This window comes from Paroedura picta, chromosome 1 (assembly GCF_049243985.1).
Source record: "Paroedura picta isolate Pp20150507F chromosome 1, Ppicta_v3.0, whole genome shotgun sequence".
Classification (NCBI taxonomy): Eukaryota; Metazoa; Chordata; class Lepidosauria; order Squamata; family Gekkonidae; genus Paroedura; species Paroedura picta.
The window spans coordinates 10,082,671-10,108,949 of record NC_135369.1 but is presented as its reverse complement, the minus strand read 5'-3'; the positions used below and the strand labels follow the sequence as shown (position 1 = coordinate 10,108,949).

The 26,279-nt window shown below is 45.2% G+C and overlaps 1 protein-coding gene across 1 annotated transcript; it reads left to right on the top strand.

Annotated features, from left to right (window-relative positions):
• Positions 1-4,446: 4,446 nt before the first annotated feature.
• On the top strand, positions 4,447-11,639 carry LOC143830847 (uncharacterized). Its single transcript, XM_077323970.1, has 4 exons — positions 4,447-4,596; positions 9,440-9,593; positions 10,917-11,057; positions 11,467-11,639. Exons 1-4 carry the CDS (start codon positions 4,538-4,540, stop codon positions 11,584-11,586), a joined length of 474 nt encoding a protein of 157 aa, XP_077180085.1. The 5' UTR covers positions 4,447-4,537; the 3' UTR covers positions 11,587-11,639.
• Positions 11,640-26,279: the final 14,640 nt, after the last annotated feature.

Genomic DNA, 26,279 nt, shown 5'->3' with positions numbered 1-26,279 from the left:
GGAACTTTCTCATATCCCCAACATTTACTGCATTCCATATGTAGACATATGGATAAAGCTGGAACCCTCCATAGATCCCCCAGAAGGCCTATACCTAATTCTTAGTTTGGCCCTAACTAATGGGGGGTCATTTGCCAAAGGAAGCTGCAAATGCAGTGCCTCTTCACTGCTAAAGACCACCAACACTGCTAAAGGCTACCAAGTCAGGCCAAACCCCATCTTAGAAATCTTGCTCTCTGCCTTATGTTCAGAATGACAGCCTCTGCCCAACCCAGGTCCGTCCTGGCTCAAATCTTGCTCTCCATCTACACCCCCCCACTCCATTATATTTCTAATTGATTGGACCGGCTCCATCCTGATTGCCCAGGGGCTCCTAGGCAAACCTCTTTGTCATACACATTATTCACACTTGTCCCTCCCCAAAGCTTACAGCTAGACCTATTGAGACATGATGGCTCTCTTTCCTAGAGCCATTAACACCTTTCCAATAAGGTCTATGCTTATTGTTTTACCATTTACCTATGTTTCTGCCTTCAGTTCCTATGGGTGTAATTGACCTCATAAACACAGGTGAAATCAATCCATTAACGCTAGTTACCCAACCTCACACAAATTGGCTATTTCCCCACTGCTTAAGTACGCATCCCAGACACATATCAGCACAATTAGGGTAACAATCACCTCCAACCCCCGTTATTAGGTATCTTGGGGGGATGCATGTTTCTGTGCTAATTACCACCCAGATCTTAATTGTACTGTTGTTGTGTCCTGTTTTTAATGGGTTTCTAACTTAATGGGATTCTTAACAGAGGAGTATGCTAAACTGACACAAACCAGTTCCAGGAGTGGCAGGGAATAAATCCAATAATAGCAATAACGATAACAATAATGATGATGATGAATAGGCAAGATCTATGCTTAACAGCTCCATAGGGTATAATGGAGGCAAATATATTTGGTATTCTTATTGAATCAAAATCTGAATATTGGCAGCCAAACCAAATCCGAGCTGAAATAGGTTTGACAGCTGAACCAAAACAGAGAATATAGGATCAGCTAAGCATTCCAATTAAATCCTGATAAATATTTACATGAAGGGGTTGGGGCATTCCTCGTTTGCAACTTGCAGTCAATCTAGCACAAGGGTCCTACATTCTTCCTCTCTCCATCCCTTGTCCTGAGGTTTATGGCAAGCAGTTGTTGAAACTAGACAGTGGCTATTGGATGAATCGGACAGCATATCAAGAGCATGGCAAAGCAGGATGGTATCAACCCCCAACAACCTGATAAAGGTCATGTGATGTATAGAAAAAGGAACCTCCTTCATCTCCTCTTACCTCCTTGGGATCTGTCACTTGCTCATTGACCATGGGAGAGATATTGCGCACAGGAGGCTTGGAGGAATTTTCATTGATTTTGATAAGGTTCCACATGATAGATCCTAATTCTGTCAGGTGGATTGATAACTTGATGACAGAGGGTAACAAAGATAGTGAGGGGTTTGGAGACCAAGACGTATAAGGAAAGGTTGGGGGATCTTGGTCTGTTTAGCCTGTAGAGGAGAAAATTTAGAGGCAATCTGATAACCATCTTCAGGTATTTAAAAGGTTGTCATGTAAAGGATGGAGCAGAGTTTTTCTCTCCTGCCCCTGAGGGATGGACCAGAACGAATGGGATGAAATTAATCCAAAGGAAATTCCTTCTCAAAATCTGGAAGAAGTTCCTGACAGTTAGAGCAGTTTCTCAGTGGAACAGGATTCCTCGAGAGGTGGTGGGTTCTCCATCTTTGGAAAATTTTAAATAGAGCCTGGATAGCCATTTGACAGAGAGGCTGATTCTTTGAAGGTTCAAGGGGGTGGCAGGTTACAATGGATGAGCGATGGGTTGTTTGTGTCCTGCATAATGCAGGGAGATGACCCAGGAGGTCCCTTCCAACTCTTTGATTCTAGCTGCTCCCTTTAAAGGAAATCTCTGTATGCTCTGTGATACCATCTTTGGGCTGACCCAACATTAATGGGTTGAAATCCATTACACTGTTTCATTTAGAAGAAGAGAAGAGTTGGTTTTCTTACCCCACTTTTCAGTACCGAAAGAAGACTTAGTGGCTTATAAATGCTTACCAGTTCTGTCCCCATAACAGACACCATGTGAGGTAGATGAGGTTGAGAGAGCTCTGAGATAGACTGCTCTGTGAGAATAGCTTTAACAGGACTGTGAGGAGCCCAAGATCACTCAGCTGGCTGCATGTGGAGGAGCGGGGATGAAACCCAGCTCACCATAGGAGCTGTCACTCTTCACCCCAATACCATGCTGGGTTTTAAGCTTTCAGTTAGGGCCATGGGATTTATTTTTTGCCACCATAGGGGGTTTTTAATGGGTGTTTTAGTGGGTTAATACTGTATTTCATTGGGGTTCTTAGTGGGGGGATATAAATCGCAGCATAAATAAATATATCTTTGTTCAAATATTGTTTTACCACAATTCACAATTTAAGTTATACAGCCTAATATCTTACTACTCCATGATGTCTTTACCATGTATTCCCATTTTGGCCATTTGTTGGTTTACTCTGCTTTCTGTCCTGTATAACTGAGGACCCTTGGCATGAACTATAGCCCGACTTATTTTAGTATTGTTAGAACTGGGAACTCTGACTGTGTTGCTTTGGGGAGACATGCATTTCATGTCCCCAGCATCACATGGTGATCACATTGACAAGGGCAGATCAAAATGAAAACACATTCACTTGAGATCAAATCGCTGCCTCAGCATTAGACATACAGGAGTCAAACCCAATGGTGTTTTCATTTTGAGGTTCACATGTCAATGTTATCGCCGTGATCAGGTGTTATCTTAAAACCAAATTAAATTCAAATTGCATGGGAGGTGATTCATGACTAACTGATTGGCTGTCCATGGATGTAGGCCCCTAAGAGGGAGCATCCACTCACCCACAGAGAGCCAATAGCAGGCCTGCCTTGCCCCTGGCTACTTCCTCCTCCATCTTCTTCCAGCAGAAAGAGAAGCTGGGTTCCTCTGCTGGCCCCCCTCAGAACGTTAAGCTGCACAGAAAGCAGAAAAACTGGGAAGAGAGGCCGAGGGTCAGGCTATACGCCCAGTCCCAGGGAGCCCTATGGCTGTCTGGCTGGCAGAAGCGTGGGGGTGGGATGCCCGGAAAAGGCCACCTGGTGGACCTATGGGGCCCAGAGTGGCCTTTAGAAGTATATCTGTGGCCCTCCAGTTCAGGGGGCACACAGACCCTGGAAAAGCTGCCAACTGGCCATTTGAGGCCCAGGCCGGACTTTAGAACTCACTCTGTCCCCCTCCCATGTTTGGGGAAAGGCTGCCTACTGGATTTATGGGCCTGAGGCAGCCTCTAGGCACAGCTCAGGAGCCCTCCTGAGTTCAGAAGACCTGCAGAAGTCCTAGGAAATGCCACCAGGCCCTTTAGGGCCCAGAGTGATCTTGGAGCACTCCTCCATGGTCCTTCCTCCCTCCCTCCCTCCCCTCAGATAAGCTTTCATAATTTTAAATGCTGGAATACTCTCATAGCATCTCTGGATCTTTGCCAAGACTAACAGTTCTAAGCTCTACGCCCTCTTATCTACTCTTGAGTCCTCATTACAGTTTAGGCGGGAATTCATCTAGGTCATTCCCTCCTTGTTGACTAAATGAAAAGTCTGTGTCTGTTGGTCTTCAAGGCCGCTGACTAGATAGGCTCTTGCCACAACATCAAACAGCTTGAAGGAGGAAAGCCTAGAGCATATTGTCGATGTAGCAATGTGAAATGGATTCACAAAGTGGTTTCGATTATACTCCTTATCTCTGTTACCTTCCCCATTTTCCCACTTGCTCCCAAGGCTTCAACACTTGCTTACAGAACATTGCTGGTGCATTGCTAAGCACATATCATCAACCCAGAAGCAAGGTCTAAAGCTGCGATTCTCAGTATGGGGGTCGGGTCCCCTTTGGGTGTTGAACGACCCTTTCACACGGGTTGCAACAGGGGAAGCAGCTGGGCCAGGGGTGGAGGGCCCTGCTCTGTTGACACTCCTCCTGAAGGCACCCGCCATTTATATACAATTCATAACCAATGTGTATACAATGGATCTGCACGCTATTGGTCAGTTTTGGTTTCATTTCTGTGAAAGAACACTGGCATCATTTTATGGTTGGGGGTCACCACAACAGGAGGAACTGTGTGATCGCCTTTACTGTTGTGTTATTTAACCTTGCCACAGAAATTTGGCAGGAGGTAAGCCTGCTCAATCTGTATTCAAACTAGGATTGGCAAACAGAATCATCAGGGGCTGGGGCACAGTGACCTAAAAAGGGGTTGGTGCAAACTGGCTCATGAGCTGCAATTTATGATTCCAGTTAATGATTTTCAGGATAGGAGGCCAAAATGTATTGCTACATCCATGTTGTCAAGGAAATCAAGGCAATTGCCCACCGGCACTTTTAAGAAATATGATGAGGTAGACCTGAAAGGCAGGTCTCCCCACCCCTCCCAAGCCTCTATAAAAGAACCCTCAACATGACCCTTGGCACCCGGCTCCATTCATTGTCTCCTGATCAGGGACCTCAGAGAGTTTGGTGAGTACTGAGGACAAGGATGGAAAGTGTAGATGGGTGGAAGTGGCATTATTTAGATTGTATAAGAGAAAGAGGTATGCCTGGCCTCAAACTGAGGGCCAGTTTGGTGTAGTGGACGTCTAATCTGGCATGCCAGTTTTGAATCTGCGCTCCCCCACATGCAACCAGCTGGGTGACCTTGGGCTCTCCACGGCACTGATAAAACTGTTCTGACCGGGCAGTGATATCAGGGCTCTCTCAGCCTCACCCACCCCACAGGGTGTCTGTTGTGGGGAGAGGATGGGAAGGTGACTGTAAGCCCCTTTGAGACTCCTTTGGGTAGAGAAAAGCGACATATATAAACCAACTTTTCTTCTTCTTCTTCTTCTTCTTCTTCTTCTTCTTCTTCTTCTTCTTCTTCTTCTTCTTCTTCTTCTTCTTCTTCTTCTTTCTTTTAAATATTGCTTATAATTTATTAATTGTATTTTTAATGCTACGTTGGAAGCTGCCCAAATCCAGCCATGCTGGGACGGGTAGGATATAAATAAATAATACATTAATTAAAAGGGGGAAAGGAGAGGACTCTTCTGACATGGGCAAGACGGTCACAGAAATACAAAAAAAAACAAACAAACAGGATTTCTCAACCATGATTTCATGACACCCCGGGGTTTCTTAATTGCCTGGGGAGGGTTTCCTGAATGCATGAGATAATTTCATAAACATTTATCAGGTGAAATGACCATCAAAAAGAAGAAGAAGAAGAAGAGTTGGTTCTTATGTGCCGCTTTTCTCTACCCAAAGGAGGCTCAAAGGGGCTTCCAGTCGCCTTCCCTTTCCTCTCCCCACAACAGACACCCTGTGGAGTGGGTGAGGCTGAGAGAGCCCTGATATCACTGCTCAGTCAGAACAGTTTTATCAGTGCCATGGCGAGCCCAAGGTCACCCAGCTGGCTGCATGTGGGGGAACGCAGATTCGAACCCAGCATGCCAGATTACAAGTCCGCACTCCTAACCACTACACCAAACTGGGTCTCGGGTCATGTTGACCTGCTCTGCCCCCCCCCACTTCCAAAATGGCCAATGATGAGCCTGGAGGGGGTGGGGAAGAGGAGGGGTGGGCATGTACACACCTATCCTTCCCAACCATATTCTGCAATTCTGTACCAATTCTGGGGGTTCTTGAAGCCTGAACAGTAAAAAAAAAGTTGAGAAAGATTCATGTATAGAATGCATTGGGTAGCCAGTGATGCAAAGGGGCTTCAAAGCTTTTCCCAGTGCCCAGGTTCCCTAAGTACCTGATTTTTCGCAGTCTTATTCTCTTCCCATGGAAGGAGTTCTAGAACTTCCTCCTTGTGGTGAGAAAGTGAAGAGAGCCCCGTAAGATGCCGCCTGTCTCTGCTTTCAATCCATGCTGTTCATGTAAGCCCTATGAAGAGAGGTTGAGGGACTTGGGAATGTTCAGCCTGGAGAAAAGGAGGTTGAGAGGGGACATGATAGCCCTCTTTAAGTATTTGAAAGGGTGTCACTTGGAGGAGGGCAGGATGCTGTTTCCGTTGGCTGCAGAGGAGAGGACACGCAGTAATGGATTTAAACTACAATGATATAGGCTAGTTATCAGGAAAAAAATTTCACAGTCAGAGTAGTTCAGCAGTGAAGTAGGCTGCCCAAGGAGGTGGTGAGCTCCCCGTCACTGGCCGTCTTCAAGCAAAGGTTGGAGACACACTTTTCTTGGATGCTTTAGGATGCTTTGGGCTGATCCTGCGTTGAGCAGGGGGTTGGATTCGGTGGCCTATGTGGCCCCTTCCAACTCTTTGATTCTATGATTCTATGATCCAAGTATCTTTTTGGAGGCCACAGTCATCTAAAAGACATCCTTGATATCACCTGAGGATGAAACCAAATTTTATAGAGCATATTATTGGGGAACTCCTATTAACAGCACAGTGGGGGCATGATGCTGGTCAGGAAAATCAGGGGGGGGGGGAGAGGAAAAGAATCCTGCCTTCCCCTGAACCCTTTTGTTTCCCTGAATGTTTTTGCAAGTATGTTTCAGGAATTAATGTCTTCCAGTCCCATCTAAGTAAATATGAATTAATGGCTGGGAATCACATGAGTCCATCATGGACATAGTGTGGTAACAATACAGAGAGGACAATAAGACAGGATCTGAACCCCTAGCAGCTGAACTTGTTCATCCCTAGCTTCCGGTGGCCCACTTGACATCCATCAGAGTCTGTCAGTTCTGTCTTTGCAACGATCCTGTGGAATGTTGTTCCTGCAAAGCACAGTGGGGATGCCACCTCTATCTATGCTTAAGAACTCCTGCAGGGCCATAACATTTGCAAGGGGGTTCAATTGAAAAGAGAGTGCAAGCATTATCATGCAGGAGTATGTGTTACAGTGTGTGCTTTAAATGCTGAGTTTTGGTTGATCAATATTTGAACAATGATATGAACAAAATAGCAAAAGAGAATGCAAACCATCATAGGTGTGATTCAAATGGATAGTCATCATAGGTGAGTCAGACCAAAGAGGCTATCGCAGAGAATACTGGGATTTTTTAAAAAAGAGATCAACCCATTCCGCCCATGTCCTTTAGAAGTAGATTTTCGTGTTCTGCACAGGAAGATCCAGGTGCAAAAGCAAACTGAAAATGCATTATCCAACATGTGCGGAATAAGCCCAGGTTGTCTCCAGTGCAGATAATTTGCAGAGCAAAGAGGAGCTTGGCTTCCCCTTTCAATGAGGGCTATTCTTTCTCTGAATATAAATTCTCAATGCACAGCTTTGTGTGGAAGGAATGACTCCAGAAGGGTGCTGAAATGACCCTTAATTTGGATGAACAGAGAACTTCAAGAGGAACTAAGAAAGAAAAGGAAAATGTTCAGGAAATGGAGGGAAGGACAGAGCTCTAAATAAGAGTACCTACAGGTTACTAGGCACTGTAGATCAATCATCAGAAAGGCCAAAGCTGAGAGTGAGCTAAGATTGGCCAGGGAAGCCCATTGTAACAAGAAAAGATTTTTCAGTTATGTGAGGAGCAAACGTAAAGTAAAAGAGGCAATTGGCCCACTGTTGGGTGCGGATGGACAAACTCTAACGGAGGATGCAGAGAAAGCAGAAAGGCTTACTGCCTATTTTACATCTGTTTTTTCCCACAGGTCAAAGGGTTTAGGCACATCTAGAGATGGCCGTAGCCAAAGGATAGTGTCTGGGTGGCAGGTTAACATGGATAGAGAGGTTGTCGAGAGGCATTTAGCTACACTGGATGAGTTCAAATCCCCTGGTCCGGATGAAATGCACCCGAGATTACTCAAGGAACTTTCCAGAGAACTTGCACAGCCCTTGTCCATCATCTTCGGAACCTCTTTAAGGACTGGAGATGTCCCGGAGGACTAGAAGAGAGCAAACATTATTCCGATCTTCAAAAAAGGGAGGAAGGATGACCCGGGAAACTACAGACCAGTGAGTCTGACCTCTGTTGTGGGGAAGATAATGGAGCAGATATTAAAGGGAGCGATCTGCAAACATCTGGAGGACAATTTGGTGATCCAAGGAAGTCAGCATGGATTTGTCTCCAACAGGTCCTGACAGACCAACCTGGTTTCCTTTTTTGACCAAGTAACAGGTTTGCTGGATCGGGGAAATTCGGTTGATGTCATTTACTTGGATTTTAGTAAAGCTTTTGACAAGGTTCCCCATGATGTTCTGATGGATAAGTTGAAGGACTGCAATCTGGATTTTCAGATAGTTAAGTGGATAGGGAATTGGTTAGAGAACCGCACTCAAAGAGTTGTTGTCAATGGTGTTTCATCAGACTGGAGAGAGGTGAGTAGCGGGGTACCTCAGGGCTCGGTGCTCGGCCCGGTACTTTTTAACATATTTATTAATGATCTAGATGAGGGGGTGGTAGGGACTACTCATCAAGTTTGCAGATGACACCCAGTTGGGAGGACTGGCAAATACTCCGGAAGATAGAGACAGAGTTCAACGAGATCTGAACACAATGGAAAAATGGGCAAATGAGAGCAAGATGCAATTTAATAAAGATAAGTGTAAAGTTCTGCATCTGGATCAGAAAAATGAAAGGCATGCCTACTGGATGGGGGATACACTTCTAGGTAACACTGTGTGTGAACGAGATCTTGGGGTGCTTGTGGATTGTAAACTAAACATGAGCAGGCAGTGTGATGCAGCGGTAAAAAAGGCAAATGCCATTTTGGGCTGTATCAACAGGGGCATCACATCAAAATCACAAGATGTCATAGTCCCATTGTACAGCACTGGTCAGACCACACCTGGAGTACTGTGTGCAGTTCTGGAGGCCTCACTTCAAGAAGGACGTAGATAAAATTGAAAGGGTACAGAGGAGAGCGACGAAGATGATCTAGGGCCAAGGAACCAAGCCCTGTGAAGATAGGTTGAGGGACTTGGGAATGTTCAGCATGGAGAAAAGGAGGTTGAGAGGGGACATGATAGCCCTCTTTAAGTATTTGAAAGGTTGTCACTCGGAGGAGGGCAGGATACTATTTCTGTTGGCTGCAGAGGAGAGGACACGCAGTAATGGGTTTAAACTTCAAGTACAACGATATAGGCTAGATATCAGGAAAAAAATTTTCACAGTCAGAATAGTTCAGCAGTGGAATAGGCTGCCTAAGGAGGTGGTGAGCTCCCCCTCACTGGCAGTCTTCAAGCAAAAGTTGGATACACAGTTTTCTTGGATGCTTTAGGATGCTTAGGGCTGATCCTGCGTTGAGCAGGGGGTTGGACTAGATGACCTGTATGGCCCTTTCCAACTCTATGATTCTATGATTCTATGATCAATGGCTACAGAACTAAGGATGATTTTTCTTGATTGGCAGCCATCTCAACATGTCTCAGATTCCAGTGGCATCCGTCATGCTGAATGTCATCAAATCCGTCAACCAATGCAAGAAGGAAGGGGGGAGTCCTCCCACATTCTCCAAGGATGAGTTGAAGAAGCTGGTCGGTGAGAATGTCCCAGATGTGGCACCGGTGAGAGGGGATGGGTCTTAGGGATGTGCATGAAGAAATTTCTGAGCCTAAGATATATATGGAAACGGCAAGTCTGGTGTAGTGGTTAGGGGTGCGAACTTCTAATCTGGCATTCCGGGTTTGATTCTGCACTCTGCCAGATGCAGCCAGCTGATGACTCCGCTTCTTCAAGTTCGGATCTGATTTCCTAGAAAAGTCATCTGTTCAGAAGAAGAAGAAGATGAAGAAGAATTGGTGCTGCTTTTATCTACCTGAAAGAGGCTCAAAGGGGCTTACAGTTGCCTTCCCTTTCCTCTCCCCACCACAGATACCCTGTGAGGGAGGGGAGGCTGAGGGAACCCTGAGATTACTGAAGAAGAAAAAGAATAAGAATTGGTTCTTATATGCTGCTTTTCTCTACCCGAAGGAGGCTCAAAGCGGCTGACAGTCACCTTCCTTTTCCTCTCCCCACAACAGACACTCTGTGGGGTGGGTGAGGCTGAGAGGGACCTGATATTGCTGCTCAGTCAAACAGTCTTATCGTCGGGAGCCCAAGGTCACCCAGCTGGCTGCACATGGGGGAGTGCAAAATTGAATCCGGCATGCCAGATTAAAAGTCCACACTCTTAACCACTACACCAAACTGGTTCCCTGAGAGAGAACCTGGTGCACTTACAGCGACAATGCATGTACAGTCACAGTCAATTTAAAAACCACTGAATCCCAGAGCCAGGAGGCAGAAGCATGGGAAGGCCTCAGCATTTATATCCTCTTTTGGGCCCTCCAGAAGAACTGGTGGGCCACTGTGTAAAATTGGATGTTGGATGGGATGGACCCCTGGTCTCATGCAACAGGGCTCTTCTTATGTAGTTAAAATTTCCCAAGGTACCCTGTTTAGAGAGCCAAACATACCTTTGTCTGTTAGATGTATGAATGGCAATCCCTCTGCGCTTATACCACACAGAAGGCAAGTGGCACTTTGTTGAGACTATGGGTTGTCTCCGCACGGACACTTACAGTAAGATTGATACATTCGCACGGAGCCTCTTCCGCTGGGAAAGGAAGGGAGGCTGGGAACTAGCCGACAGGTTTATTGCTTTATGGCCTTGGCTAGGGCCGGCTGGTGAGAGACCAAAAGGTTTGCGAGAAAGCGAAACTTAGCTGGTACTGGGAATGCAAGGGGAGTCTTGGAGTCAGAGAGCAGATTTAAAGAGTTATGACGGCTGGGCTTGCCAGGACCCAGGAAATGAAAAAATCATGAATCGGGGTTCATGATGTTCCTGGGGGAAGCCTTGTTGAAATCGCCAATGTGCTCACCCACTGAACAGCATGTTGTCTTCCCAGGGTGGAAAGTTGTCTGACGAAGAAGAGCAAAGAGCCTTAAAAGCCATCATCAATTCACAAAACCCAAATGTCGCTCCCACCGTGCCTTCTGGGGGCAACAGCTCTGCTGCGGTCAGTGAGAACATGACCAAACCTCAGGCGGTAAGAACAGATGGAGGTGCTTCCTTTTTCTATGCATCTCATGTCCTTTATTACATTGTTGGAGGTGGGTCCCCACCCTGCTCTGCCACAGTATTGATACTGTATCCCATTAGTCCAATACCCATCATCCAGTTGCAACAAATGGTGGTCATTAACTTAGAAGAAGGGATGGAGGGAGGGCCCTTGTCCACGCCGGAATTCCCTGAGACATTTGGCTAGGCTTCTGGCACATATCCCCACTCCACCAGACTACAGAATATAACTAAGCTTGATTTCCAATGGGTTTCTTCCTATAGAAATGTGCCCTATCCCCTCTACTAGAATGAATCACTGATTTTTTTGCGTTTTCCAATAAAGTTGAAAGGGCCATATTGATAATCATCCATTAAAGTTCACTTTCCAACCACAGAATGAAAACCATCCAAGACATAATGCGAGGTTCATACAGCCAACAGTTGACGAATGGTACCGTTCGTGGGATGAATTTCTGGAATTGATGACCGAAGTATATGCAGAAAAGTACCAGTGATTCTCTTCCATTCCATCCGATCTCATCATAGGACAATAAAAAGCTGAACCAAAGTTTCTGTTGTGGTGCCCGTTCCTTTTTCCTTGATCCAGTGACAGTTCCTGACCAACCAATTCTCTTTACGTTATTTGTGGGGTTTAATGACGTCTACATTGGGATTTCCTGTTATAGGACTTTACACTGAGCAGGCATGTAGACAACAGGGACTGGGTAGACATTATATACTTGGATTCTCAAACGGCTTCCGCAGGCTACATCCCGAAATGCACCTGAGGACACATATCAGTCATAGTGTTAGCGGTCAAACCCCTCCTCTTTCTGAGAGGCAATTTTAAGCTAGAAAAGCGGACAACCTCTTCCTATAATACCATCTCCAATACCATCAATGCAATACACTGCCTGGGCAATAAAGAACATAAATGGATGCTGGTCAGAGCTGAGTCTGGACATGTTGTTTAGAAGTTTGGGTAAGATGGGTTGGCTAGCTAATTCTCTCTTCTCCACCATGGAGAGATGCATAATTTTGAAGAAGTAGAGTTGGTTTATATGCCCCACATTTCATTACCTGAAGGAGTCTCAAAGCAGCTAACAATCTCCTTCCCTTCCTCTTCCTCAACATACACCCTGTGATGTAGGTAAGGTAGAGATCAGATCAGAATAAATTTACTGGCATACCCAACCACTGCAAGCAGAATGCCTTAGACACTGAAGCAGTTACAGGTTCCATTAAAAGAAGTGTGACTTAAAATAGCTGACCATGACCAATTCTGCATGGAGTGGCTACCTGCTTACAGATGCGGGATGGTCAATCTCGTGTTTGCAGCCCTCCTCATGGGGAGACCCCTCTTGCATTTTCCCCATCATGGCTTTATGCCTCCTGATGAGGCTGTAAGGGAAAGCAACACAAACTTCTCCCTTCGCTCCCCATCTCCAGAAAACATAAAAGGCGTCTGGCAGCAGGAGACGCAGAGACGCGGAGCTGCTCTGTTTTTAATTCTATTTTTTGACAGTCTGCATTCTCCTGCTGTCTTGGAAAAGATTCTGTTCTTCTCTCTGCTGTATTCCAACATATCTTCAACATTGAGATAAGTTGAAGATTTATTCTCAGAGCAGTACTCCCTTATCAATCCTCCCGGATGGGCAACTCCTTGTTGAACAACTAATTAGGAGTCCAAGGCCCTTCTGATCAAGCTTATCTGACAAGATAAATCACCAAATGAGGCTGTCCCTCCCTGTACAGCAAGCTTGAAGCTACTTACCATTGGCAGCATTCCTAAGAAGAACGGAGCCCCAGCAAGTGATTCTAGAGCGGCAGTGACCAGGCTGGAGTTTGGAGGAGACCCAGGAAGCTGGGAATGACATGGTAACAGGGCACGGCTCACAGCCAAGGGGATCCTTCCCATTGTGGGTGCCCGGAGCAGTAACATCTTGCCTGGGTTGGGAAGCTGTGGCAATCTGGAGGTTTGGGATTCATCAGGCAAGAAGCGGAGGGAAATATTTTCTGGATCATCAAGCAAAAGTGGCAGAGGAATCTGCAGCACCACTATCGGATAGTTGGATTTTCCAGCTTAGTGTTGATCAGCGCTCACAGGACCTAGGTGGTGCTGCGAATTTCAACAGCGGGAGCAGTAGGACAGCCAGGCTCTTGTGATACGCCGAGTGGCAAGAAAACTAAGCAGACTCTATTACACTACCATCTCTGTCCTCTGGGAGCCAGAGGCTCAGTGGACATTTTTAAGTAGATCAGGGAAGTTAGTAGGTGGGGTTTAGGGTGGATTTGTTAACTAAAATAGGGGGGGTGGACACAGGTCAGGAGGGTTAGGAGGCTGACCCGAGATCCCCTGCATGCAGGATTGGGTTGGGTCCCTCCCTCTGGGTTACCCACCAGCTGCTTATTTAGTCAGGTTGGGGTGGGTGGGCTGGGTTTGCTAGGGGAGGTGTGGGTTAGGGAGGGAAGGGTAGATTAGTGCAGCAGTATGGGTGTAGTAGGTAGGAGGGCTTCTTTTTCTTTCTTTTTTCCACCTAGACTCTGCTCAGGTATGGAAGGGTAACCACTGCCCTAGGGGGCCCAACCGGGGTCCGGGATTGGAATCATTTTGGGTCAGGGCGCTATGGTTGGGGGAGGAGGTTGGACAAGGGAAGGATAGGGAGAATGGGAGTTTGGCGGGCATGCTGTCCTTCTAACCTCCATCCCATCCACAGGCATGTGAGGGTGGAGGCTAGGGTGGATCCAACATTGGTCCTCTGCAATGCAAGGCCGATCAACAAAAAGGCCTCCATTCTCCGGCAATTCTTTGCAGAGTTGGGAGCTGACCTTGCTTGCGTGACCGAGACCTGGGTGAGGGATGGCAAAACGGTCGCCTTGAAAGAGCTGGCCCACCCAGGATTTTCTGTTGTGCACCAATCCCGGATCCAGAATAGGAGAGGGGGGTGGCTATCTTATTCCAAGAAGATTTCTCCTATAGGGCTCTCCCTGCGCCGGACATCGGGGGAGTGGAATGTATTGGTATTAGTGTGGGCTCAGTCAAGAGCTTGGCTATCTGGTTGGTATACTGTTCGCCCAATGCTCCTCCAGATGCCCTGTTGAGCCTGCTGGAGGCGACGGCTGCCTGGGCGTTGCAGTAAGGTAAAGGTAAAGGTATCCCCTGTGCAAGCACCGAGTCATGTCTGACCCTTGGGGTGACGCCCTCCAGCGTTTTCATGGCAGACTCAATACGGGGTGGTTTGCCAGTGCCTTCCCCAGTCATTACTGTTTACCCCCCAGCAAGCTGGGTACTCATTTTACCGACCTCGGAAGGATGGAAGGCTGAGTCAACCTTGAGCCGGCTGCTGGGATTGAACTCCCAGCCTCATGGGCAAAGCTTTCAGACGGCTGCCTTACCACTCTGCGCCACAAGAGGCTCTGGGCGTTGCAGTACCTGAGGCTAATTATCCTTGGGGACTTCAGTCTCCATGCGGATGCACCATCCCCAGGGCTTGGCTCAAATCTAGTGTCTGCCATGGCGACACTGGAGCTCTTGCAATTTGTTGCTCGGCCTTCACATCACGCTGGCGATACCCTTGACCTAATCTTTGGTGCGGGGATAGAGATGAGTCTGTATGTGGCCTTGGCCATTCTGTGGTCAGATCACTATGCACTACAGGCCCGGCTCAGTTAGGTGGCGGACATATTTTAGTCTGCCCATAGAGACTAATGGATCCTATTGGATTCTGGAATGCTCTGCAGGACGCGATAAAGGTAAAGGTAAGGTAAAGGTATCCCCTGTGCAAGCACCGGGTCATGTCTGACCCTTGGGGTGATGCCCTCTAGCGTTTTCATGGCAGACTCAATACGGGGTGGTTTGCCAGTGCCTTCCCCAGTCATTACCGTTTACCCCCCAGCAAGCTGGGTACTCATTTTACTGACCTCGGAAGGATGGAGGGCTGAGTCAACCTTGAGCCGGCTGCTGGGATCGAACTCCCAGCCTCATGGGCAGAGCTTTCAGACGGCTGCCTTACCACGCTGCGCCACAAGAGGCTCTTGCAGGATGCGATACCTCTTGGCAATTCGTTGGATGCCATGGTAGAGGACTGGCAGTCCCTCCTGGCAGACATCATTGACACGATTCCCCAGACGTCCTCTCTGCCCTCAACTCAAATGGTCGCCATGGTATACTGGGGCACTCCGGGCAAAGAAGAGTGAATTGAGACAACTTTAGCGAGTTTGGTGGAAAACCCACGACGAGGCCACAAGAACATCTAATTGCACACTTATGAGGGCATATAAGATGGCAGTGAAAGCGGAAAAAATGTGATTATTTTGCCATGGATATTGCATTCGCAAGGTCTCACCCGGCCCAATTGTTTAGGGTAGTTCGATCCTTGACCACCCTGGAGGATGGGCGCCAGGAGATTGGATCTTGGCTGTGAGAAATTCATGAGCTTATTTGCGGATAAAGTCTTGTCACTCCTCCATGACCTTCCTGCCATTCTTGATAGGGTAAATGAACTGGAAGCCTGTTGGCCAGCCTTGGATGTGGTGTTCGATGGCTGCAGATGGCTCTCTATACCTGAAGTAGACAGGTTGCTGGGGCAGGTGTGGCCGACCACTTGCACTCTGGATCCCTGCCCTTCTTGGCTCCTCAAGGAAGGGGGGCCGAGGTTAGGGGAGCAGCTCCATGATATTGTTAACTGCTCCCTGCAATCAGGAGAGTTTCTGGAGCTGGTAAAGGAGGCAGTGGTCTGCCCGCTCCTTAAAAAGTCATCGCTGGATCTATGAGACCCAGCCAGCTACCGCCCCGTTGCGCTTTTAGTGTTCCTGGGAAAGGTATTTAAAAGGGCCATAGTGGACCAGCTCCTGGTGTCAGGATCAGTACCTGTTCTCTGCCATGATCTTGCTTGAAATACTGGGCATGAGTGACTCCATCTTGCCTATGCATATTGTGCCTTATTTCTGTAACCCATGTCTGTTCTCTGTTCCCATGTAACCATGCTTTGTAGTTGCCTGCTTTGAATTGTTTGCTTTGATCTTTGCCTGTTCACTCTGCATATCCCCCCTCTTTGAGATTCATTGTAACAAGGATCCTGTGGTGCCTGCGAAATACCTTATCAACAAGTCGGCGCCAGCTGTCTCAAGGCCACGTGAATTTCAACACCTCTGGCAGGAAGCCTGGGATGGCACCTGGGAGAGGGGGCTCCCCTCCCTTGGGAACCCTCAAGATTTGGGCGGGAGAATTGTATTGATAAGTGCCAGTTCTGCCAGTGGGCAGATTTGACTTCCTGAGTTATAGTGACTAGAGCTAACGTCCATTAAAGCTTTCTTTTCATAGAAGTTTTGTTGTGAATTTTGTCAGCACATGACATTAAGTCAAATCTCACAACGCCTTTCTCTCTGCACGATGGACGTGCAAGATGATGGCACCCTTTTTAGCGATTTAGAGGACGAGGGGGACTTGTATGCGAGTGACTATGAAGGAGACCGTGGAGTGCTGAGTTCCCTCGGCCTTGGAGGTGCAGCGGCTCATGGGGGTGCAGTGATGACCCCTTTGAGTACTCAGACCAAGACCACTACCCAGGTGCTGATGCAGTCTGGGATGTCGAAGACATTGGGGAGCTTCAGCCTGGTGCCTCAGGTGTTCCTGGAGAGGCACGTCACCGAAAGGCGGCGGTTGTCCAAATACGACCAACCCACTGGGCAGGAGTACTGGCCTGAGGTGCTGCCAAGGGGAGTTCCTGATCGCGGGACCGCTATTAGGATGCTTGCCAAGCAGCTTTTGATCCGGCTAGCAATCGGTAGCCAATGCAGCTGCCTCAGCACTGGCTGGATGTGGGTCCTCCAAGATGTTCCTGTGATGACCCTAGCAGCTGCATTTCTTTCTTTGGATGGGAGGCAAGCCAGCAAAATACACTTGTTAAAATAAACAAAAGAAAGAGCTAAAGATTTTACAATGGAGAGCCCAGCGGGAGTTATTGACAGAATACGGAGATTAACTAACTGATAACTCCTGAACTCTTGCGAGACGCCCTGTCTGTGATTTGTGATTACATGGTGGTGTATGCATCTTGCAGAATGAATACTTCATTGGAAAACCTGCACAGGTGTATCGCCTATTATGCAAGGGCAATTCAGAGATATTGGAAGTAGTCCAAAAGGTTGAAAAGGAGATTCTAGACACCAAAAAAGAGCTTTCAGACAGAATCGATGGTTTGAAAAAAGTGGCTGATGAAAACACAACCCAGCTGATAACACATCAAACGAGAATCCAACATCTGGAAGCTAATCAACAGGAGTAGGAGAGAGTGGCAGAAGACAAATTCGAAGTCCCTGAAGTAGAATCCAGGGCTGATCCTGCATTGAGCAGGGGGTTGGACTAGATGGCCTGTATGGCCTCTTCCAACTCTATGATTCTATGATTCTATGAATCCAAAGCTAGGAACATAAAAATCAAAGGAGTTTTGGAAGAATTTGGGAAAATAGACCTGAGGAAGGAAATCACCGAAAACCTGGAAGACTATCTACAGGAGGAAGAGATCCAGATTGACAAAGTATACAGAGTTTATTCAAAGGTGGCTGCATGTAAGAAACAACCAAGAGACATCTATGTAAGCTTTGACAGCAAGGCTACAAGAAACAATCTACTCAAAAAGCATCGGGAGGCACCGTTGAAATTGGTGGATCAGGAAGCACAAATCTTTCAAGACTTACCAGCAGATATATTATGGAAAGGAGCACAATTCCATTTTTTGCATCCACCTGAAGAATATGACGAACAGTGGAGCAATTACCTGGACTTTTTAAAGAAAGACAGCAGTAACTTTTAGGTCAGGGCTAATATGCGATGACTATATGTTTCTTTAATCTTATTATATTAACAGACTATACTCTCATATGTATCAATAATTACTTTGCCAAGAAAGACAGCAGTAACTTCTAGGTCAGGGCTAATATGCGATTATATATTTCTTAAATCTTATTATATTAACAGACTATACTCTCATATGTATCAATAATTACTTTGCCAAGAAAGACAGCAGTAACTTTTAGGTCAGGGCTAATATGCGATGACTATATATTTCTTAAATCTTATTATATTAACAGACTATATTCTCATATGTATCAATAATTACTTTGCCAAGAAAGACAGCAGTAACTTCTAGGTTAGGGCTAATATGCGATGATTATATATTTCTTAAATCTTATTATATTAACAGACTATACTCTCATATGTATCAATAATTATTTTGCTAAGAAAGACAGCAGTAACTTCTAGGTTAGGGCTAATATGCGATAAGAACTGACTATATACTTCTTAAGATAATAACAGACTATACTCTCATATGTATCAATAATTACTTTCCAACTGGTCATTTTTTCTTTTTTTTCCCATCTTTCTGTAAACTCTTTATATATAATAATAAAAAACAAAACAACACACTAAACTGGGAAATCCAGCTATCCGATAGTGGCGCTGCGGACTCCTCTACCACTCTTGCTTGATGACCCAGCAAATATTTCCCTCCGCTTCTTGCCTGATGAATTCCAAATCTCCGGATTGCCACGGCTACCCAACCCAGGCAAGATGTTACTGCTCCGGGCACCCACGATGGAAAGGATCCCCTTGGCTGTGAGCCGTGGCCTGTTACCACGTCATTCCCAGCTTCCTGGGTCTCCTCCGAACTCCAGCCTGGTCACTGCCGCTCTAGAAACACTTGCTGGGGCTCCGTTCTTCTTAGGAACGCTGCCAATGGTAAGTAGCTTCAAGCTTGCTTTGCAGGGAGGGACAGCCTCATTTGGTGATTTATCTTGTCAGATAAGCTTGATCAGAAGGCTCTTGGACTCCTAATTAGTTGTTCAACAAGGAGTTGCCCATCCGGGAGGATTGATAAGGGAGTACTACTCTGAGAATAAATCTTCGACTTCTCTCAATGTTGAAGATATGTTGGAATACAGCAGAGAGAAGAACACAATCTTTTCCAAGACAGCAGGAGAATGCAGACTGTCAAAAAAAATAGAATTAAAAACAGAGCAGCTCCGCGTCTCTGCGTCTACTGCTGCCAGACGCCTTTTATGTTTTCTGGAGATGGGGAGTGAAGGGAGAAGTTTGCTTTCCCTTACAGCCTCATCAGGAGGCATAAAGCCATGATGGGGAAAACGCAAGAGGGGTCTCCCCATGAGGAGGGCTGCAAACACGAGATTTACCGTCCTGCGTCTGTAAGCAGCCACTCCATGCAGAATTGGTCATGGTCAGCTATTTTAAGTCACACTTCTTTTAATGGAACCTGTAACTGTTTCAGTGTCTAAGGCATTCTGCTTGCAGTGCTTGGGTATGCCAGTAAATTTATTCTGATCTGATCTCTACCTCACCTACATCACAGGGTGTCTGTTGAGGGAGAGGAAGGGAAGGAGATTGTTAGCTGCTTTGAGACTCCTTCGGGTAATGAAATGTGGGGCATATAAACCAACTCTACTTCTTCAAAATTATGCATCTCTCCATGGTGGAGAAGAGAGCATTAGCTAGCCAACCCATCTTACCCAAACTTCTAAACTAGCGATCCCCAACCTGTGGGCCGTGGACCACATGTGGTCCTTCGACTAATTGGAGGTGGGCCCTGAAGGACGCCTTCTCCCCCCCCCCCCGGCCCTTTACTTCACCCCCCCCCCAGCCCTTTACAACACACTTCATTGTTGTGGCGTGTCTGTATCTTATTTTGAAGGGATGTTTAAACATGACCATAGCGATCAGAGAGTGTTAGGGCAGTGGTTGAGAGTAGAGGAGTAAACTACCCCCCCACCGGGCCTCAGTAAAAGGCGTTGAGTGGTCCCCGGTGATAAAAAGGTTGGGGACCACTGTTCTAAACAACTTGTCCAGATTCAGCTCTGACCGGCATCCATTTCTGGTCTTTATTTGCCAGGCTGTGTAACACTATGACTGATAGGTGCATTTCAGGATGTAGCCAGCAGAAGCTGTTTGAAAATCCAAGTATATAATGTCTACCCAGTCCCTGTTGTCTACATGCCTGCTCAGTGTAAAGTCCTATAACAGGAAATCCCAATGTAGACGTCATTAAACCCCACTAATATAAAGAGAATTGGTTGGTCAGGAACTGTCACTGGATCAAGGAAAAAGGCAACACAACAGAAACTTTGGTTCAGCTTTTTATTGTCCTATGATGAGATCAGATGGAATGGAAGAGAATCATTTGTACTTTTCTGCATATACTTCGGTCAGCAATTCCAGAAATTTATCCCACGAACGGTACAATTCCGCAACTGATGACTGTATGATCCTCACATTATGTCTTAGACAGTTTTGATTCTGTGGTTGGAAAGTGAACTTTAATGGATGATTATCAATATGGCCCTTTCAACTTTATTGGAAAATGCAAAAAAATCAGTGATTCATTCTAGTAGAGGTAATAGGGCACATTTCTATAGGAAGAAACCAATTGGAAATCAAGCTTAGTTATATTCTGTCGTCTGGTGGAGTGGGGATATGTGCCAGAAGACGTATAATTACAGCAGAGCAGTTTGGGTCTGTCCAGAAAAGAACCCCCTGCTTTCAAAATGATTCAACTGAGATCCAATTTTAGGGGCACTCAAAGACAGTGTCTACATCCTCCAATGGAGGGAGGGAAATAACTAACTAGGCAGCAATACAAGCCCAGCCAAATGTCTCAGGGAATTTCGGCGTGGAAAGGGAAGACGAGAGGGGGGTTGCAAGGCCAGCTGTGCAGGAGCACCAGTGCGATGATGCCCAGCAAAACCAGATCCACTGTGGCAGTGCAAGCCCACGAGGACTCAGCTCACATTAGAACATCTCTGAAGTAGAACCAGAGGGGGAGGGGGCATTTCTCCAGCCAAGCCACTCTTGGGGAGACACTGCAAACAACCACAGCAGCAGGTCCCAGTGCCCAAAATTGTACCGCTTAGTCCCGTCTTTTGAAACTTTTGGGCTTCAATGGTAATGCTGGAAATATTGTGCCTCTGCCTTAATCGGTTCCCCCACCCACCCACCCCACAAATAGGCAAGCTTCCCAGCTGATGGAAATTAATGGCTCCATAGGGTGTAATAGACCCAAATATGTTTGGGTTACACACATTTTGCTGAATTGTACGCCGAATAAATTTGTCTTTAAAGATTCAATTGTAAGTGCTGGAAATGTCATGATAAAGTGGGGGGGGGTTCCCCTCTCTCGCTCTTTTTTTTATTAGTGTATAGTTATAGGGCCAAAGTTCATACAGTTCTACAAGAAATGTTCAATGTTAAGTATATGGTGTTGAATATCTGTCAGGAAGGCTCTTCGATTGTGTTAAAAGCCTAATTTTCTATGCAGTCACTGCAACAAGGTTACATCTATAGCCAACAGAAAATTAGCTGAAGAATCTCAAGAACTAAGGTCAAGACATCATCTTGGAGAAAGAGTGGGCTTTTCCTCTTTTCCTTTAAAAAAAATAAATACTGGGTTAAAGTATAAAAATGATCTGAATTGAAGAATTCAGGGGCTGGAAATGTCATAATAAAGTGGGTTCTTCCTTTTTTCAAAAAAGAAAAGAAAAGATTGCTGAATGTATATTACTATTCTTAGAATTAACTGGCAATTTCTGTATATATCTCAGGCTCAGCAATTTCTTCATGCATATCCCTAAGACCCACTTCACTTCCTCTCACCTGTATCAGATTTGGGAGCTGCTCGTTGACCAACTTGCGCAAACCATCCTTGGGGACCTTGGGAGGACTCATCCCTTCGTCCTTGTATTGGTTGACAATGTTGCCGATAGTCAGCAGGGCTGATTCCAGGGGACTCAGAGACATCTTGAGTTGGCCGCCAACTGAAAAAAAAAATCTTCAGTTCTGCAGGTGAAGCTGGCCATGTTCACTTGAGCACCCAGCTTGAGTTGTTCCGTCAACACAAAGGAATGTATTGCGAATTTATGTTCAGAGGAAGGAGACTCTTCATTGAAAGGGGAAGTTAACCTCTTCTTTGCACTGTGCATGAATTGCACTCAAGACATGTAGCTGCTCTTCTTGTCATTGCACTGGGGTCTGGTTGAATTCTGGATCCAGCTCAGGTTTTTGGTGCTGATCTTCAAGGACATATGTGGTTCGGGGCCTGCACATCTGTGGGACTATGTTTCTGAGTACATCCCCCAGAGAGCGCTATGGGCTGAGAGTCCCTGACCCCAGGGAAGCATGCTTGGCCCATGTCAATGATCCTGCGTTGAGCTGGGGGTTGGAGTAGATGGCCTGTGTGACCTTTTAAAACAATTTGAATCTCATTCTAATTCAGAATGAGAGTTAGAATATATAAATTACATGAATGAATAATCTAGCATAGACTTCAAAATGATGTTTGGATGAACACAACGTCAGTAACACAAGTGTCTCTCTTGGCTTTCTCATGAGCAAGAGCCACGTGTCAAATTCCACACATTCTTATCTAGCTTTTAACAAATTAGTCTTGAATAAACATAAAACAATAACAAAAGCCCCCCCCCCCATCCAGAGAACTATCAACATCATTGTTACTTCATATTACAAGGAATTACTTTCTGTTTTTCCTCTAATTACAAATAATCAAAGCAATGATTTTTATATAATAAAACGGTAAAATAACGTAATACAGGAACATATGATTGTTAATAAACTATGACTTTACAATTATTAAAAAAGCAGGGAGAGTGTTTTTTTCTCTCTCTTGTTTCTTTTCTTTTGTAGGCATATAGGTAATATAATCGTTAGTGTTGGAAATATAAAACGGGGTTTTCCCCCCTTATTCTTTATTTTTTCTTTATTAGTGTATTGTTATAGGGCCAAAGCTCACACTGATCTGTATAAAACATTTAATATTAAGCTCTCAACTTAAATCTGAAAATATACCTGTCAGGATGGCTCTCAGAATGGGTCAAGTATAAATTGTTTTGTAGATGTATCTGTATTAAGGATAAGGAGAAGCTATGAAATCCTCTTGTAATTTTTTTTTTTTGTACATCTTTAAGGCAAAGCCCTACTTTCTTTTCCCTTCATTAGAGTATTGATACAGGGCCAAAACTCATACTGTTCTGCAAGAAATGTTTAATGTTAAGCATCTAACTTAAACCTAGAAATATCTGTCATTATAGCTCTTAGATTGTATCAAGCAGTTAATGTGAGGTCTACGATCTCTCAAGTAGGTTGATTATTAACAACTTCTCTTTTGTATATCTAAATAGGCCTTCTTTTTTAAATGTAGTGGAAATGTGGATGGCTCTTAGACTCAGTTTTGGGCAAAAGTTTATATCATTGTGTAGTTAATGTGGGGTCGTACATTTTCAAATGATGATTATATTTTATATTTTACTGTTCTTTGTATTAACAACTCGTATTGCATTCTATATTTCTATCTTTATGAAAATAAAAAAAATTGTATATAAAAAAAAAGCAGGGAAAAAGAGCTACTTCAAAATTTCCCTCAAACAAATTTTGAATATTTCTGCTGTTTCAAATTTCATATACTCTAAACTTTCTTTTAAAGGTATAATTTCAAAAATGCTATCAGTACTCTCAAAACTATTGCATAAAGGAAGTTGTCTTACAAGAATAATTATACCAGTATTTATTTATTTATTTATTTTAATTTTTTGCATTATATTTATATACCACCCTCCCCAGAGGCTCAGAATCTTTAAATTCTCAAATAATCTAGATCTAAAATACTTTCATCTTTTATCATGTATAATATATTTAATAAAGAAAGAAGATTTGGTTCCTAAACTTTATATTCTTCTAGAAGCTTATTTTTCAAAATTAAAACAGTCACAATAATTTTTCAACCTAGAAAACCATCACTCGTCTTTGTTACATATCTTTTGAATACTTAGATGTCTAATTTAATACTTTATGTTACAAAATAATTTTTGGGTCCAAAATATCATACCATTACTAAATTATTGCTGCCTCATGTTTCAAAGTATTTTTACCTCATAACTATTAACTCCAAAAATATGTCAAAAATATTTTGCCCCTAAAATGCTTCACTAATAGACTGTCCCCTCCCTTAGATTTTAGTTTTTTTTAAACTTCTGTTAAGCAAGTCCAGAATGCCTGCTTTGTTAATCATAGCTTAAATCTTGCCGGTTCCTTCCATCAATTCTCAAAAGGTTTACTCTTCATACTTACAAAATGCTTTGAAGTCCTCAATCAAGCAGTGATGAGGGAAACGGAATGCAGATGGTCACCTTGAAGGTGCTTTTATGCAGTCTTGGGAGGGGTGTGGAAACTTGTGATTCATATCTGTAAAATCAACTGAATTTCTGGTTTCCTTCCCCCTGTTTGATTGTGTTCTGGACATGGATGTCCAGGTCTATCCAGGTCCTTCCCCAAATTAGAGAACATGGACTTCCTGCAGTCCTCTTTCATTTGAGATGATTATAATCCTTGTCAGGATGTCCTGCTAAGTGCTGTTTATTTTAAGCTGTTGTTTAATGCCACTTTGCAGGCTATGTGTCAGAGTTCACCATGTAAATCCAGAGAGCTCTAAAGCAGGGGTAGTCAACCTGTGGTCCTCCAGATGTCCATGGACTACAATTCCCATGAGCCCCTGCCAGCGTTTGGGAATTGTAGTCCATGGACATCTGTAGGACCACAGGTTGACTACCCCTGCTCTAAAGGACCTTCAGCAGTCTCCTATGCTTGAGGCCTAGAAGACATATGATCTACTCTTGATTGAACAGCTTGGAGAATTTTGTAAATATCAATGAGCAATTTCATGAGATATGGCTGAGGGACCTCAGAGGGGTTACCCTGAAGAAGAGAAGCTAGAATGATGAAGTGACAAAATTTCAGAAGCACAAAAAGAACCATGGGACAGAACAGGGGAAAGATTTTTCTTTCCCCCTGCTATACCAAAGGAGACCTGATCAACTAATGTTATAGGAGGGTAGATTTCAGTCAAACACAGAAAGGAAGCAACAGTCTGGGATCCCTTCCAATGGAGCTGGACTTGTAAGGCCTCCCCTCCACCCCTGTCCAGCCATTCCAGGAGTTTGGGTGGGAGATGAGGGCCTTATACTCCCACACCAACCTCCAGGAAAAAAGCCAGAGTTGGCCTCCCCCATTGACCAAGTTCAGCCATCCATAGACCACTGGCAGGAGACAAGTGGCAACATCATCAGGGCACAGAACATCCCCTTAAGCCAAAAGACTCCAGTCAACCCAGCATGACAGACAATCCCAGGAGGCCAACAACCAAAAGCCAGGGGGCACAGAGGGACAGGCCATAATAAAGAGCATCGGAGGTGGCAGCCTCAGCTGGGAGAGGGTAGCCCCATCCATGCATCCACTGGATACAGCTGAGTGCGAAATGGGAGGGTGCTTTATAACCATGGAGGGAGCGTCCTCAGGAGAGATAAATTAAAGTCAGAGATCTGGAGCAAGAAGTGATTGGAGGCAGAGGAGGGGATGGAAGGCTGAGAAATAAAACAGAGGGAGGGAGGGAGGTTGGGAGAACTACAGGAAGGTTGATGCTAGCAAGGAGGAGGAGACTGGAGGAGAAGGAGAGTAAGCTAGAGGTAGAAGGAGAACGTGTATTGACAATGAACTGGAGATGGAGGCCAGCCACAGTGGGTGGTCAGGGTTGGAGGAGCCTGGCAAAGCTCCTGGAGCCCCCAAAGACCCTCAGATCCCCCACAGAAACTCATGGGCCAGCCCATGTAAGAATCAAGTATGTGGGAAAGTATGCCTTTGTGGGCATTCTTCAAGTAGAAGAGTGGAGCGTCATCGATAGGGGATGTATTCCTCAGGGCAGCCTTTCTCAACTCTTTTACAATTGCAAAGACCCTGAAACATTCTTCAGGTTTCAAGAACGTCCAGAAGTAGCATGATCATGGGGAATAGGGCTGGGAAGAATAGCTGTGTCCATGCCCACCCGGGGACTAGCCCCCTTCTCCCCTGTCCAGGCCTATCACCAGCCATTGGGGGTGGGTGGGTTTCATGACAATATATGGTCATAGCACTTGATGGCTCTTCTAGATAGATTGATAGACCAACACATAGATAGATATTAAATCCTACCATTTCAGGAAACCCTTTCAGGGCCATCAAGAAACCCCGGGGTTTTAATAAACTCTAGTTGAGGAAGCCTGCCTCAAGTGGTGGTCCCTGGGGGCTTTTATATTATTGTTGCTGTCATTACATTTATTTTCTACTCTTCTTTGTGAGACTCACAACAGATTACAA

Coding starts and splice junctions, on each gene's coding strand:
- LOC143830847 (XM_077323970.1), top strand. CDS start 4,538: ATGACCCTTGGCACCCGGCTCCATTCATTGTCTCCTGATCAGGGACCT. Junction 4,597..9,439: donor CAGGGACCTCAGAGAGTTTG/GTGAGTACTGAG, acceptor CTTGATTGGCAG/CCATCTCAACATGTCTCAGA. Junction 9,594..10,916: donor ATGTCCCAGATGTGGCACCG/GTGAGAGGGGAT, acceptor TTGTCTTCCCAG/GGTGGAAAGTTGTCTGACGA.